This window comes from Doryrhamphus excisus, linkage group LG21, assembly GCF_037039965.1.
Source record: "Doryrhamphus excisus strain RoL-2023G ecotype Guam linkage group LG21, RoL_Dexc_Guam_v1.1, whole genome shotgun sequence".
Taxonomy (NCBI): domain Eukaryota; kingdom Metazoa; phylum Chordata; class Actinopteri; order Syngnathiformes; family Syngnathidae; genus Doryrhamphus; species Doryrhamphus excisus.
This window is the reverse complement of record NC_136377.1, coordinates 3,365,463-3,381,511: the sequence shown is the minus strand read 5'-3', so window position 1 is coordinate 3,381,511 and position 16,049 is coordinate 3,365,463. Positions and strand designations below refer to the sequence as shown.

Genomic DNA, 16,049 nt, shown 5'->3' with positions numbered 1-16,049 from the left:
GGGAGGGGTCAGGATGACTCACGCATCAATGATAAGTCCCTCCCCCCATCACCACACACAGGAAGCGCATATCATTTGGATGCATCTAACGTCCTCTCCTCATCTTACACACAATTTATGTCGGATAAATCTATATTACCACTTATATTCATCATTAATGACATTTATTCAATCAAACTTAAATTTGCCTCATTTTCATACTTACCATAAATCAATAAAATTGCTCCTGGTAATGTCACACATTTGTGCAAGGACTTGTTGCTAGGCAGAATTGATGAGGCTCAAGCACAGCTCTCCTTATAGGCCAATGACAAAACAGCTGTATAAACTCCTACCAGTTAAACAATCAAAGATGTTGTCTATTACACTGTCGGAATTTCATTTTTCAACCAATGCCATTTTTACAGTCATATAACTAACACTGGTATATAACTAAATAAAAGTAAAAAAATAAAGAATTATTCACCAAAAGATGACATCTGACGCTTTTACTCTCACGCTAAGTTCCATTTCTGGTTCTGTGGTTATCTTCACCTCCATCAGCTGTGACATTACACAAAAAAGAAAAAAAAACCACTCGTTAACACCAAAAATAAGCATCATTTCCCACTTTTAATTTCCAAAGCGGTTTTGTGTTCTACACAAAAGAGCATGCCGAGTCGCTCCGTTTCAATATTTTCACTGATTGCTAAAATAACAGCAGCTCATACAAACTGACTGATCAATCATAACGAGGCTAATTAAAGAGGTTAAAAGCAATAGCTCATGATTTTTATATTGTGTGAGCTCACCCGCGCACACATCTCTATGTACAAATGATCTGGCCGTATATTTTACAAACAACACTGCCCCCTGGTGGCACTGGGCAGTGCGTGCCGGCGTATGCAATGACAGTAAATAAGGCAGAATACATCACTTCAGAAATAAGCAATCAGCACTTTTACAAGTCAACAATAACAAGGATTGTTTTGTAGATTTTACACCAAAAAGAGGACAAAAGAAGAAGCGTCCTCGTCGTGTCAAGCAGAGGAATGAATGTTACATTTCTGGGCGGGGGGGGGGGTGTTGAAACGGTAGGATTGTAAGCTCAGTAGATGAAAAGGACTCGGGTGCGGGGCATCGTGGAGAAGGTGTCGGCCAGCTTGCGGATTCTGGTGTAGTTGATGAAGCCTCGGAGGAAGAGCAAGAAGCCTGGAGATGAGAGACAAAATAGGATGAAAACAATCAATTTACTGTCTTAAAAAGGCAACTTTTTCATTGGTGAATGGATGTTCAGCTGGAAATTACACACACACAAAAAATACATATATATATATTTTTTTATGACGGGGAGAAAAAATATATATATTTTTTGTGTGTGTGTAATTTTTGTGTGTAAATATATATATATATATATTTCCCAGCTTTTTTTGTCAAAAAAATAATATATACATATATTTGTGTGTGTAATTTTTGTGCGTGTGTATATATATTTTTTTTTCCCTGTCATGTCTTTTTTGTAAAAAAAACATAGTGTGTGTGTAATTCTTGTAAATATATATATATATATATATATATATATATATACTTTTTTTTTTTCCCCGTCATCAAGTCTTTTTTTGTCAAACAAAAACTACTCCCAAAAAGTTGGGAATATTTGTATGCTGTTAATACCGTGCCAAAACCTCAAACACACAGTACCGGTTTCACTCCCTAATGATTCACAAGCAAACTCGGTGTGGTTTGCAAATACAAAACATCATTCACAAAATAATGGCTTATACTTTGCAAACAAATACATCCTGTTTTAGAAAAAAAAAAGTACAGCATGCTTTAAACGAACAAATACAACTTTCTTCCATTGTAAAAAATATCCTTCAAATTCAAACTAAAATCTTTCAAGGAGAAAAAAAAAATTTGACAACTACAAAAACCTGTCACCTGTGACTTTTGCCATTCATTTTCATGTGTTTTTTGTAGTTACAGAGTTGTTTTTATTGTGATCGTTAGTGTTATCGTTTTTTTCGTGATGCTTGCACTAAGGATACCTTCAGTGTATATTTATGAATAAAATTAAAGATATACATTTCCAACTGAAATATGGAATACCGAAAGAAATAATTACTTTGCATCATGCGGGTCTTGATACAGGACAATAGTAATACATACTTACCCAACACTAGGAACACCCACCAAAGCCAGTACTGGCCATCAAAGTAACCAGGAAAGTATGTGGAGAACTACAAACACAACAGGCACATGAAAATGGCCGGTTAGAGCAAATATGGCCTTTGAGTTTTACGCACAGAGCAGCCAACCACTACAGAAGATACATAAATGTTTGTGCACGCATAAAATAACACACACTTGTGTGTGTGTGTGTGTGTGTGTATGCATACCCTGACAATGAGGACCCATTTGATCAGGGACAGACCAAAGCCAGAAACAGCCCCGTAGCGGCCAGCCGCGGAGGTTGTCAAACAGAAGGACAAGAAGAAACCGATCCAGTTGAACAGGAATGCCACTGAAAAAAAACAATACCAATACCATTTTTGGATGAGAGTCTAGGTGTTGAAAAAATAACACCAAATGCAATTAGAATGGGATAAGTTAAGATAATAATAACATAAATACTAACTTAACGCATTTACTCAAGTAATTTTGGCCTTACTGAAGAAAGTGAGCATGAAGATGCCGTCGTTGCCTATCCTCAGCTGATCAGCGTCTTCAAAATCGTCCCTGGCCACAAAGTCTTCATCCTTTCAGCAAAAAAAGTGGAAAAAAAAAGAAATTTTCAGCTGCTAAAATAATAAAAGCCATCTCATACAAGGTAAATCTTATACAAGTACGACAACACACAAGCCACAAAAGAACCTAGTGAGCACATTGAATGGTCATCACAATGTCAAAAAGCCTGACGAGAACAACTTTCAAAGCAGATCAATAGAGAACACACATACAGTGTTACGTATAAAGTATGTAGGGTGAGATATGGAGGCACATACACTAAAACTAGAGGCAAAAATACTACGCAGTACTGATCACAAACACGCACATTCTCCCAAGTTACCTCCAGTGAACTGCGAATTACATCGTCAAACGTCTCCAGACGCTCCCTGTGCTGAGGCTGCGGCGGCCGAGCGCCAAACGGCAGAGAAACACAACACCAAGCGATGAAAAACAGAGCGCCCAGCCACCCCCCCGCCCCTCATTCCACACAGTGACCACTAGAGGTCACCGGTGATTACTTCCACTACATACAGTATCCAAAGCAAATGGTAGCTTTCCTTCACAGTTTGGTTCCGTTTGTACATAAGCTGATTCAGACGATGCTTCCCGCGCAACAGGAAGTCTTCAAGAGACAGCAGGTGACTCACTCTTGCGGTTACCAAGGGAACGGTAGTCTCAGCTTTGGTCCTCTCCGCTTCATCGTAGGAAGGTAGTGTGGTCGCCACGTTGTAGGACGGCGGCTTGGGGAAATTTCCGTCTTCCTTGTAGTCAAAGTAGGCTGAAGTATTCAAAATATCAATTAAAGTCAGATAAATCAATGTTTTAATATACCGTAAATTCCGGACTGTAAGCCGCTACTTTTTTTCCCCCAAACTTTCAACCCTGCGGTTTATTCAGTGATGCGACCAATTTATGTAATTTTTCTAACGGCCGCCAGGGAGCTCTCAAGTAGAAAAGGTAAGATTAAGACAGGTGGAATATATGCATCGTCTTGTGCATAAATTAAATTAGCGTGAACATACCCTCATCGTGGAAAATGCAAAAAGAAAGGCATATGACGCAGCTTTCAAGCTAAAAGCAATCAAGCTGTCCGATAAAGAAGAAAACCTGCTGCATGTAAACTTGGCATAAACGAATCGATGGTGAGACGCTGGAAAACGGCAGTGGGGAACAAACGTAAAAAAAAAACGTTTTCAGAGATAATAAAAGCAGGTGGCTGTGTTGCTATTGTGTTGCTAGCGTGTTGTTACCATGTTGCTACCGTTTTACTACCGTTTGCGAAGACAGTTATATTATTATTATTGTTAAGTTATATTATTAAAACTTTGAAAACTCTCTCTGTGTACCGTCTTTCTTTGTAAATATGTTTACATGTTTTAATGTGGGCACATGCGGCTTATATATGTACAAAAATCGGTTTTCCTCTAAAAATGTAGTGGGTGAGGCTTATAATCAGGTACGCTCTGTAGTCCGGAAATTACGGTAAATTTTAGGGCACCACACAGACAGCAGTCACTCTATTTTCGTACATATGCTCTTCACGCACTTTGTTGTAAAATATTAGTATGTGGGCACTCAGTGAAAACATTGGTGCACCCCTGCTTTATGCAGTGCAGAGATGGTATCTGTAAAGCTGACCTTCATGGTACAGTTTAAAGAAAAAAAGTGCTGCCTTGTGGAATTTTTCACGGACATGTTGTACATGACGTTTCTCAATGTAACGTGATAAACAATGAATAAAACAATAAACCATATTGAGCAACTTTCCTTGCAGTCTTACCAGCATTGTCCTCTGTGATGCTGCTATATGGAGGTGGGGCGTCAGCAGCTACCTGTGAAGTCCCATCAGCATCATCCACATTGGGAAGCTGAAAAAAAAAAAAAAAAAAACAAGAGACATGACTAATCGAAGAAGGAACATTGTAGTAACTTCCTGGTTTATTGGTCATGAATGGTCAATATTAAACATGTGTGATCCATACGACTCAGTGTATTTCTACACTGCAACTATTATATTTAACATATTCAATACTTCTTGGGACTTAATTCATCAAAAATGTGCAAATGAATGGCCACTCTTACGTTATGCTTGCCATGTAGCCAACAGGCAAAGGCTAGGCTAGGCTAGGCTAGTTGAACTAGCCTACAGTTTGAGTTGCATTTACTAACACGTTAAAAAAAACATTTTAGCTAGCTGGTTTATCTGGCCGCCATTTTATACATTACACATATCAACACTTTCACAGCTTGAAGCGGGAAGTGGAGTTCGGCTAAGCTAGCTAGGAAGTTAGCATGCTAACTTAGGCTGCCACGTCCAGAGGTTACAACAATGTAAATATATAATACTGTTGTATTATATATTGGGACGCGTTATACGATATACGATAGTGTCAATGCGCCTTTATGCAAGTTAATTAGCGCCGAAGAAACAAAAAAAAGTGTTGCCCATCGTAACCGTGTGCAATGTTAAGTACTTAGCGTCAGGTGGCCATTAGAGGTGTGGAAAGAATATACAATACCTGCTGATATCTGGCGCTCGGCTCAGCCATTCCGACTTGAACGGCTTTTAAAAGAAGCAACAATAGAGAAGCGAGACAACGCTCAAGATGCCAGCTTGAAGAAAATTATGTAACAGTGGAAAACTGTCAAGTCAACCCCCGTCACTAAACCTTTGCTTTTACGTGCACGGCATGTATTAGTCAAGTTAGCGAAAGCGAAGGTAGACTACTTCCGGTTTTGGTGCTTCAGTAAACTTAAAGTTGTCTGGAATTACATCATCGATTTTAATATTTGACACAATTCAAAATATATATTATGATACAATCTGAACACCTTATTGTTCATTTGTTATGAAAAGATGCATTGTCATAACACACAAAGTTTATTTTATTTTGAAATAACTCGGATGCGTATTTCTTTTTCCTTTTACTTGACGCTCATGAAGCCTTGGTCATTGACGTCACCCGTCACAACAAACCCTCCACGCCCCCTTCGGAACAGCGATAAAGACGCTTACAGATTATTAAAAAGCCTGTGGGTTTCGTGTTCTCTCCCTTTGGAACCTAAAATGAATGAATGAATTTTAAAGTACTTGATTAAATGTGCAAATATAAGAAAAAACATGCATGTAATGAGGTATTGTAAGGTTTTATTGCATCTTCATGTAAAATAAAAAGACAACAACAGTACCTGTACATTTTTTGCATGCAAGCTCAAGCTATAAATTGACATTCTTAGGTGTTGTTCTGGTACTTAAGGAGCACAGGGTAAGTGGTCCCTATGTGCTTTTGGTTGTAGTGGTGGCAGACAATCTCCACGTCATAGAAACTGAACTGGACTTTGACACGCTCGTTGGGCGAGGTGAGGAAACACAGAGTGTACAGGGCGAACTCAAACTCTGGACTGACGCCGATGAAGATGCTGCCCTTGGGCTTGATGCCGTTCTTCCAGCTGAACTGCAGAGCCAAAATGTGCTTGTTTTCATCGGGCTGTAGGAAAGGTAAACACAGAGGTTTGGTGGGTGTAAATATGCATACCAATACATCAGGGGTCTCAAACACGCGGCCCGCGGGCCAAATGTGGCCCGCAGGACACTAGTTTGAGGCCCCCCGCCTTGATATGAAAGTTTAATGTTAGTGCGGCCCGCGCATGTTTGATATGGATGCTGTATGGTATCATGTACCCAGAAAAAAATATTACGTTTGATTAATGTTCATGTTAAAGGTTAAATAACTGTTAATAGTTATCCTCCCTATCCGTGTGGAAGTGGTAAGTTTTTGGCTTTTTAAGTTTAAAGGAAATAACTTGGAGGCTACTGTTTAGGTCGCTAGCTCTCTAGTTTGCGAGTTAGCATGTGTCTCAAGACCCTGCAGTTGCGCAATATGTTGTAAATAAAAACAGTATAAATGTGACTATAGTCGTGTTTTGTCATGTCTACAGGGTTCACAAAGGTTAAGAGGCGGGGTACACCCTGAACAGGTGGCCAGCCAATCACAGGGCACATATAGACAAACAACCATTCACACTCACATTCGTACCTATGGACAATTTGGAGTCGCTAATTAACCTAGCATGTTTTTGGAATGTGGGAGGAAACCAGATTGACTAATGTTTACATTTTTTGATAATTTGAAACATTCAGTGTGACAAACATGCAACAAAAAAAATCAGAAATCAAAAACACTTTATACATATAGGACGTTGACAATTGCCTTCAACACAACAGGAAGTGAGTCTTCACACTCGTGCCCCGGTATTATTGAATCCGTATGCACACAAGTGGAGTTTACAGAGTACAGTACCTGCGGTGAGTTTGCATTGACGCTGTATCCTTTATAGTCGATGTGTCCCAGCTTCTCTTGCAGGTAGAGCTGGATCCAGTTGTGAAAGCCAATAACCGTCCTTCCTCCTCTGGTTTCTCCAACAAAGACGTGTTCAAACCCTGAGGAGTCCGGCCTAACCGATAGAGGGCAGAAAAATTATCATTTTGTAATTTGATTGTGGGGGCGCGGCACGGCGGACGAGTGGTTAGCGCGCAGACCTCACAGCTAGGAGACCAGGGTTCAATTCCACCCTCTGCCATCTCTGTGTGGAGTTTGCATGTTCTCCCCGCGCATGCGTGGGTTTTCTCCGGGTACTGAATACATTAATGAATATTGCCAAAAAATAAATGTATAAAAACACTGACATTACATATATAACAATTAAAAAAAATACTTAAAATATTAATTTAGATGTATTTTGATTTCTATTAGTTTACTTATTTTTATTAAATTTTTTAAATATGAAAAATAATTTTATTACTGGGCTCCTCCCACATTCCAAAAACATGCTAGGTTAATTGGCGACTCCAAATTGTCCATAGGTATGAATGTGAGTGTGAATGGTTGTTTGTCTATATGTGCCCTGTGATTGGCTGGCCACCAGTCCAGGGTGTACCCGCCTCTTGCCCGAATCCCGTGAGCTGGGATAGGCTCCAGCACCCCCTCAACCTTCGTGAGGATAAGCGGTAGAAAATGAATGAATAAATTAATGAATATTGCTAAAAAATAAATGTATAAAAACACTGACATTACATATATAATGTTTTTTTAAAAATACTTAAAATATTAATTTAGATGTATTTTGATTTCTATTAGTTTACTTATTTTTATTAAATTTTTTAAATATGAAAAATAATTTTATTACTGGGCTCCTCCCACATTCCAAAAACATGCTAGGTTAATTGGCGACTCCAAATTGTCCATAGGTATGAATGTGAGTGTGAATGGTTGTTTGTCTATATGTGCCCTGTGATTGGCTGGCCACCAGTCCAGGGTGTACCCCGCCTCTCGACTGAAGACAGCTGGGATAGGCTCCAGCACCCCCCGCGACCCTCGTGAGGAAAAAGCGGTAGAAAATGAATGAATGAATGAATTTGATTGTGGTCAGCTTCCAGCATCTACCTCTGTATGCGCTGTAGAATGTTGCTAGCGCTTGTGCTAGCGGTTTGCTGTTGCCGCCGTGTTGTGAGAGTTCAAAACACTGGTTACATTTTCCTACTTCTAGTTCCCACCGTGGCTTACAGTTGCCATGGTGGTGCAAGATTCCACTTAGTGAAACAACATGATATATTTCTGGGTGCTGTGCCAGATTGCACCCACCTGCTGGATCCTCTCCTCGCATAGAGTTCAAACCAGATCCTGTAGAGCTGCTCCTTAAACTGCGTCATATCTTGCGGAGAGAGCTTCTTCTCTACGAGGTATTTATGAGCTATCTGAAAGAAATGACAACAGAGTTACTATGCTGGTGGTTGTAACATAGAAGAGACATGATCCCGACTTTATACCTTCATAGTGGGAGTTTGAACAATGGAGTCCAGGAATTTGTGGTTCTCTGCCACTTCCTCTGGAGTCACAATTTCTGGCTCTCCGGTGTCACTCTCATAGTTATCCAACAAGGAGATAAAGGCTGCGGATGGAAGAAAAAAAACACACTCACACATACAAATTGCAAGAGTGCTATGAAGAAATCAAACACTCAACCTCGACAAATGAGTGCAGAATATTTAAAATGAGTGGTGACCAAAAATAGAACAGGCTATGTGTTACAATAAGGTACAAAAATACAGTGGTTACGCAAGAACCAATGAGGAACTTAGAATAGTTGCTGAGCAACTACTGAAGGACTAATGAGTAGAGTAGTTACAGAGGAACAAAGGCGCATACATTTAGAGTGGTAAGGAACCAATGACTGAGACACATATTTTGAGTAGTTACTGAGGAACTACTAAATAATTAATAAGGAATTAAAGACAGACACATACATTTGCGGTTCTGGCCGAGGAACTACTGAATAACTAATTATTATAGTCGTCAAATTTAGAGTAGTTACTGAGATCTACTAAAGAAGCAACAAGTAACTAATGAGTAGAGTAGTTACCGAGGAACTAAGGCACATACATTTAGAGTAGTTGCTAGGGAACACATGACTGAGATACAAATGCAAAGTAGTTACTGAGGAGCTACTAAAGAACTAACAAGTAACTAATGAGTAGAGTAGTTACAGAGGAACTAAGGCACATACATTTAGAGTAGTTGCTCGGGAATTCTCAAATTTAGAGTACTTACCGATTAACTAATACAGAAATAATGAAGAATTAATCCCAGACATGTACATTTGAGTAGAGTAGTTACTGAGGAACTAAGGCACATACATTTAGAGTAGTTGCTTAGGAACAACTGACTGGGACACACATTTAGAGTAGTTACTGAGATCTACTAAAGAACAACAAGTAACTAATGAGTAGAGTGGTGACAGAGGAACTAAGGCACATACATTCCTACATTTAGAGTAGTTGCTAGGGAACAAATGACTGAGACACAAATGTAAAGTAGTTACTGAGGATCAACTAAAGAACTAACAAGTAATTAATGAGTAGTTACCGAGGAACTAAGGCACATGCATTTAGAGTAGTTGCTAGGGAACACCTGACTGAGACACAAATTTAGAGTAGTTACTGAGGATCTACTAAAGAACCAACAAGTGACTAATGAGTAGAGTAGAGTAGTTACCGAGGAACTAAGCCACATGCATTTAGAGTAGTTGCTAAGGAACACACGACTGAGAAACACATTTAGAGTAGTTACTGATATCTACTAAAGAACCAACAAGTGACTAATTAGCAGAGTAGTTACAGAGGAACTAAGGCACATACATTTAGAGTAGTTGCTAGGGAACAAATGACTGAGACACAAATTTAGAGAGTAGTTACTGAGGATCTACTAAAGAACTAAGAAGTAACTAACGGGTAGAGTAGTTACCGAGGAACTAAGGCACATACATTTAGAGTAGTTGCTAAGGAACACCCGATTGAGACACAAATTTAGAGTAGTTACTGATATCAAACTAAAGAACCAACAAGTGACTAATTAGTAGAGTAGTTACAGAGGAACTAAGGCACATAGTACATTTAGAGTAGTTGCTAGGGAACAAATGACCGAGACACAAATTTAGAGAGTAGTTACTGAGGATCTACTAAAGAACTAACGAGGAATTAATAACAGGCATACATTTAGAGTAGTTGCTGAAGAACTACTGGGGAACTAATGAGTAGAGTAGTTACTTACTGAGGAACTAATGCACATTTAAGCTCCAAAAGTGTTCAAATGTGTTCATAAAATTCAAAGTGTAACTTAGAACTCCTTGAAAGATAAGAAGGAAGGAAGGAATCAAGGAAGGAAGGAAGGCCTTCAAAGCACATCTCAACACTTCCTGGTCATGTGACAGAAGGAGAGAGCAGCATGCTTCACATGCACCCTGGTGAACTCTGTGTGCTCTGTGCTTACACAACGTGCTACCGTTCGTCATAAGGAGATTAGGGGTGGATCAAAAAAAGCTTTGCTGTGACGAGGAGGCGGAGTTAAAAGGGGGCGGGGGGGTCAACACTGGTGCATCTTGTACGGTGTGTATTTTAGCAGCTATTGTGGTGACGCTAACGTACACGTAATGAGAAAATGAAAAAAAAGTCTCAAACTCGCGGCCCGCGGGCCAAATGCGGCCCGCAGGATGCTAGTTTGAGGCCCCCGCCTAGTTTGATATGGATGCCATATGGTTTCATGAACCCAGAAATGACAGCTTAAAGCTGTGTGCACACCGCACACAATTGACGCGATTTTTTTCGCCTGTTTTGCTTTTTCTCTCATCATCCATGACTGAGATCAAAACACTGAAAAAGTGTTGTTGTTTTTTTTGAAAACCTGATGTGGCCCAGCCTCACCCAGACCCTAGCTCCAGTGGCCCCCAAGTAAATTGACTTTGAGATCCCTGCTCTAGAAAACATCACTACGTGGCAGTATCAGTGTGGGCTGATCTGACAAATCCTTAAGTAAAATTGATCAAATGTAGAATTATTACAGCTTCTGCATGGACAGCAATAAGTAGCAAGCAACTGTTCAAATGCGATGGAAAAATCAGCACCCGGAACACAGAGGTAGGTTAGATAGCAAGGTGTGTGTAAAGCTTCCAATAATGCCTTGCACACTGCCGCTTCCGTATAACTGTATTATCATTCAAAGTAGTGATGCCATAGTTCACAGACTGATTGGCAACGTGAAATCTCATCACATTTTCATTTCCCACAATTAGGTTAAAAAATAAAAAAATAAATTACTCACCTAAAAAAGTCTCCTTTTGGAAAATATTCTCGTCCACAAATTTAAAGAGAGGATATCCTGCTCCGTCGTTGTTGTCGTCATTGATGGCCATGTTGTCTCCAGCTTTGCCCTACAAACAATCACATAGTATAAACAAGACAAAGACAATTGCAAAAACCACGTGGATATGTTGCCGCCTCTGAACAGGCTTTGCTACACCTCTTAAAATATGAATATAAAATAATAGTTTTTCTTCAGTGAATAGGCTAGCCCAGGGGTCTCAAACACGCGGACACTAGTTTGAATTATTTGTAGTCATATTTATAGGTATTTAGTGCACGTTGCCTCTACTGTAGCTAACATTAGCTAGCTACAGTTTGCTAATGACAGTTAGCTAATAGCTGAGGAAGCCCAACATCAACAACAGTAATATAGAGTAGAAAGTATTACTGATGCTTCATATTTATTGAGAGTAGTACTGTAGTCCTACATAATCTGATATACACTTGTCCATTTATTATTTTTAGTCACTGTTTAGTGCTCATTGCCTCTACTGTAGCTAACATTAGCTACAGTTTGCTAATGACAGTTAGCTAATAGCTGAGCAAGCCTAAAAACAGTAATATAGAGTAATGTTAGTAGTGTTAAGTTGCTGTGTGATGAGTTTAAAGTTTGTAAGAAGAAACTGTGAGTATATTGTGTTTATATTATATATAGTATATTGAGTAACGGGCGGCAACGGCTGTAAAGTGGTTAGCGCGCAGACCTCACAGCTAGGAGACCAGGGTTCAATTCCACCCTTGGCCATCTCTGTGTGGAGTTTGCATGTTCTCCCCGTGCATGCATGATTTTTCTCCGGGTACTCCGGTTTCCTCCCACATTCCAAAAACATGCTAGGTTAATTAGCAACTCCAAATTGTCCATAGGTATGAATGTGAGTGTGAATGGTTGTTTGTCTATATGTGCCCTGTGATTGGCTGGCAGACCAGTCCAGGGTGTACCCAGCCTCTCGCCCGAAGACAGCTGGGATAGGCTCCAACCCCCCACGTGACCCTAGTGAAGATAAGTGGTAGTAAAATGAATGAATGAGTCATTTGAGTGTTAAGCTGCTGTGTGATGAATTTAGTGCTGTTAGTAATGTGAGGAAAAGCGGTAGAAAATGAATGAATGAATGAATAGTGCCCAGTAGCTTCTTGGAGCCATGCCATGAGGGGACCAACACAGCTCATTAGCATTAAAGCTACAAACACACACTAATAGCGTGTTTCCAGTAGTGCTTTCTAATAACCCTTTCCAATTCCAACATTCAAGGTTCGATTTCGATTACGAGTGCGTGGCGCACCTGCAGAGAGATCCTGTAGTCCTTCCCGGGTCGTAGTCTGTTGACGTCGTTGTCCCATAGTTCCTGCACCATGGCCGACAGCTCTCGTTCAGTCTGAATCATGATACGGCCGCTCGGCTTTCTCTTCTCCCGCTTAAGAGACGACGGAGCTGCAGGCGCGATTCTCAGATACGGAATTGTTAAAAATAAAACGTTTGTTGTATACCTGTGAAGAAAAAAACGCAATAAATATTATTATTGAACGGTAAAATATTTCAACATTAAAATGATTAGAAATAACATGGTTCTACCGCCCCCCCCTCTGTGTTCCTCAGCCAATAAAAAGTGACTTGTTGAATTTGAAGAATACAGTTGACAAATGAAAGGTGGCTCATACATTCTCCGATAGAGATGTACCTAAACACTAAATAAACCACTACACATCCACGATACTTATAGGTTATCATGATACCGGGCCTGATACCAGACAAACCATGTGATGATCTTATTATGGGCTATTCACCAAAACGTTCAAAAATGGGCCACTAGATTAGATACACCTGTTCTATTTTTAGAACAGCCACATTCCAGGGAAAACGAGAATTTGCAGACTTTTCACAGCCTTGTAGCTCAGCCATACGGCCACGTAGAAACGTGATTAACGGCTCATTTTTTAGATAAACTTCTTAACTCTCCTTGTGGCTAAATGCTAATTGCTAGCATGTTAGCATTTTAGCTAATTTACTCATGTCTAAAGGCAAATAGACACATGGCATGATGTAGGAATGTTATAGGACAACCTTGGCACTTTCTAAACTTGAGGCCCTCTTGCTAGGTGCTAGCATGATGACTGTTAGCATGTTAGCATTTTAGCTAATTTACTCATGTCTAAAGGAAAATACATGGAATGATGTGGGGACACTATTGGACCGCCTTGACACTTTTGGGACTTGAGGCTGTCTCGCTAGGTGCTAGCATGATGACTGTTAGCATGTTAGCATTTTAGCTAATGTACTCATGTCTAAAGGCAAATACACACATGGCATGATGTAGGGAGGTTATAGGACAACCTTGGCACTTTCTAAACTTGAGGCCCTCTTGCTAGGTGCTAGCATGATGACTGTTAGCATGTTAGCATTTTAGCTAATTTACTCATTTCTAAAGGCAAATAGACACATGGCATGATGTAGGAAGGTTATAGGACAACCTTGGCACTTTCTAAACTTGAGGCCCTCTTGCTAGGTGCTAGCATGATGACTGTTAGCATGTTAGCGTTTTAGCTAATTTACTCATTTCTAAAGGCAAATAGACACATGGCATAATGTGGGGACACTATGGGACTGCATCAACCTTTTCGGTACTTGAGGCTGTCTTGCTAGGTGCTAGCACGGTAGCCGTTGGCGCACCGGGCCCGAGGTTCACAGCACAGGTGGCAAGCCCATTAAAATTTCCGCGGGAATTTTCTAGTTCACATACTATTTAATCATGAGCTTATTATCACGTACTATTTAATCAAAAGACCATTTTGTTTACAGAAAAATGTTCAGTTTATTACATGTATTATATCTAAACAGTGTAAACACAATAATTGCAAAAATATTTCAACAATAATATTTTATCAACAGTCTTATCTTATCAATGTCTGACAATTAAAAGTTCCATTAATCAAGTTTGGGTTTTTTGGTGACTGGAGAAGCACTAGGCACTAAGCACTCGTGCGCTGTTCTCTGATTGGTTGTTTCACGGGCACGATACCAGAGCAGCGTGCTCTGAGTGGACAGCTACGGGGGCTGATACTGGACATGGTTAAAAACTCTATATTTTATCAGTATCACTGCCCTGGGCTTTGAAACAGTATCATTTCAGCCTTTTCCCGTATCATTCATGGGCGCTTTCTAGGGTACAGGGACAATTAATACTGCAGTATGTGATAATGATAAAATATAGAGTTTAAAACCATGTCCGGTATCAGCCCCCCCCGTAGCTGTCCACTCAGAGCGCGCTGCTCCGGTATCGTGCCCTGTGAAACAACCAATCAGAGAACAGCGCACGAGCGTGAACACACAGCGTTTGTTTTGCCGCCGTCTCTGCTCTGTCAACATGTCAGCGGTTGACACTCCCGGCGAAAGACCAATAGGGAAAATATCAAACATAATATTAGAAATGGAACGTTTTATCACCGTTAATGAGGAGGACATTCTTGAAATGATGGAAAAAAACTAAAAATGCAAATACAAGTCGGAAAACCAAGGGCGACCTCGAGCTTTTTTCTGAATGGCTCGAACGAACGAAGACTGGTAGAAAGTATTCCCCCCCGCCTGAGTTAGACAAATACGTGTCTATGTTTATTTTATCAATCGGAAAAGAAAATGGGGATAATTACGAGCCTGATTCTCTCAAATCAAAATTCAACTCTCTGGCACGTTTACATGATGGAAAAACGAAAGCTAAACTTCCTGTGTTTACACTGTTTAGGTATCATACATGTAATAAACTGGAAACAAAATGGTCTTTTGATTAAATAGTACGTGATAATAAGCTCATGATTAAATAGTATATGATAATAAGATCATCACATGATTTGGTCTGGTATCAGGCCCAGGTATCATGCCCCCAAGTGTCAGTATCAGCCCGAGACCGAAGGTTATAACTTATAATTACGGACTGATGACTCCCTTGTGACCCTTTGATTCCCTGCTGGGCGGCATCCCATGATCCATCACTGACCTCTCTCCCGTGGGGAGCGCTGTCCTGCTTCACAGAGGACGACAGAAGACCGGGTGATGGTCCAAAGGCGGCGGTGATGCTGGTGATGCTGGTGATGATTCCCCGTGTTAGTGAGAGTAGGTGTCTTTAGGGCAGTCAGTCAGCCTGTGTGGAGAAAGACAGGGGCTGGACAAGAGGGGCGGCGGTGGGGGTGGGGGTAGAGGGGGACAGGAGAGAGGGGGCCATTTTAAAGGGTTATCCCCTGTCAGCAACTCTAGCCAAAAGGGATTACACAATGTTGTCGTCTCTTTTCAATCTCAGGCTAAAAACGTGCGCCTCTTTTGTTTCTTTAGTATTTCATTGTTTCTCCCGCTGGTGTCACACGGCACCGCTACCTGGATTACAACCTAAATATGGGTCACGCCGCAGGTTACAAGACGCCTCTGTGCAAGAGAGGAGGGCCCCGGGTACGTTCTCGTAAAAGTACACAATCGTGTCATCGTGGGTCATCAAATCGTCGGTTTCGGTGACTGGCCCTTTTAGATGCACAAACAAATGATAAATGAATGTTTGGTTAAAGTACTATACAACATTGGCGGCTATTTAAAAAAAATACATGTTCTAAATAATATACATCTTACATCAGGGGTCTCAAACATGCGGCGCGCGGGCCAAACGTG

At 40.5% G+C, this 16,049-nt stretch overlaps 2 protein-coding genes across 3 annotated transcripts; both read right to left on the bottom strand.

Annotated features, from left to right (window-relative positions):
• Positions 1 to 380: 380 nt before the first annotated feature.
• Positions 381 to 5,412, bottom strand: LOC131138805 (NEDD4 family-interacting protein 1-like). 2 transcript variants are annotated; one of them, XM_058088049.2, is made up of 8 exons: positions 5,229 to 5,412; positions 4,490 to 4,577; positions 3,357 to 3,487; positions 3,050 to 3,106; positions 2,651 to 2,738; positions 2,379 to 2,503; positions 2,153 to 2,219; positions 381 to 1,191 (listed from the first exon to the last, which is right to left on the bottom strand). In XM_058088049.2, exons 1-8 carry the CDS (start codon positions 5,256 to 5,258, stop codon positions 1,088 to 1,090), a joined length of 690 nt encoding a protein of 229 aa, XP_057944032.1. In that variant the 5' UTR covers positions 5,259 to 5,412; the 3' UTR covers positions 381 to 1,087. The 2 variants fall into 2 exon arrangements, with proteins under 2 accessions (XP_057944032.1, XP_057944033.1); XM_058088050.2 differs by lacking the exon at positions 3,050 to 3,106 and having other exon boundaries at positions 385 to 1,191.
• A 355-nt stretch (positions 5,413 to 5,767) lies between these two features.
• On the bottom strand, positions 5,768 to 15,559 carry endou2 (endonuclease, polyU-specific 2). Its single transcript, XM_058087145.2, has 7 exons — positions 15,391 to 15,559; positions 12,685 to 12,889; positions 11,364 to 11,472; positions 8,537 to 8,658; positions 8,352 to 8,464; positions 7,011 to 7,164; positions 5,768 to 6,197 (listed from the first exon to the last, which is right to left on the bottom strand). The coding sequence occupies exons 2-7, from the start codon at positions 12,784 to 12,786 to the stop codon at positions 5,943 to 5,945; spliced, it is 855 nt and encodes a 284-aa protein (XP_057943128.1). The 5' UTR covers positions 12,787 to 12,889; positions 15,391 to 15,559; the 3' UTR covers positions 5,768 to 5,942.
• Positions 15,560 to 16,049: the final 490 nt, after the last annotated feature.

Excerpts from the sequence above, each read along its gene's own strand:
- LOC131138805 (XM_058088049.2), bottom strand. The coding sequence starts at position 5,258 with ATGGCTGAGCCGAGCGCCAGATATCAGCAG. Across the intron at positions 4,578-5,228 it reads CGAGCGCCAGATATCAGCAG|CTTCCCAATGTGGATGATGC; the intron begins GTATTGTATATT and ends TTTTTTTTTCAG. Across the intron at positions 1,192-2,152 it reads GTGGGTGTTCCTAGTGTTGG|GCTTCTTGCTCTTCCTCCGA; the intron begins GTAAGTATGTAT and ends TCTCATCTCCAG.
- endou2 (XM_058087145.2), bottom strand. The coding sequence starts at position 12,786 with ATGATTCAGACTGAACGAGAGCTGTCGGCCATGGTGCAGGAACTATGG. Across the intron at positions 8,465-8,536 it reads TTCAAACTCCCACTATGAAG|ATAGCTCATAAATACCTCGT; the intron begins GTATAAAGTCGG and ends CATTTCTTTCAG. Across the intron at positions 7,165-8,351 it reads GCGAGGAGAGGATCCAGCAG|GCCGGACTCCTCAGGGTTTG; the intron begins GTGGGTGCAATC and ends TCTATCGGTTAG.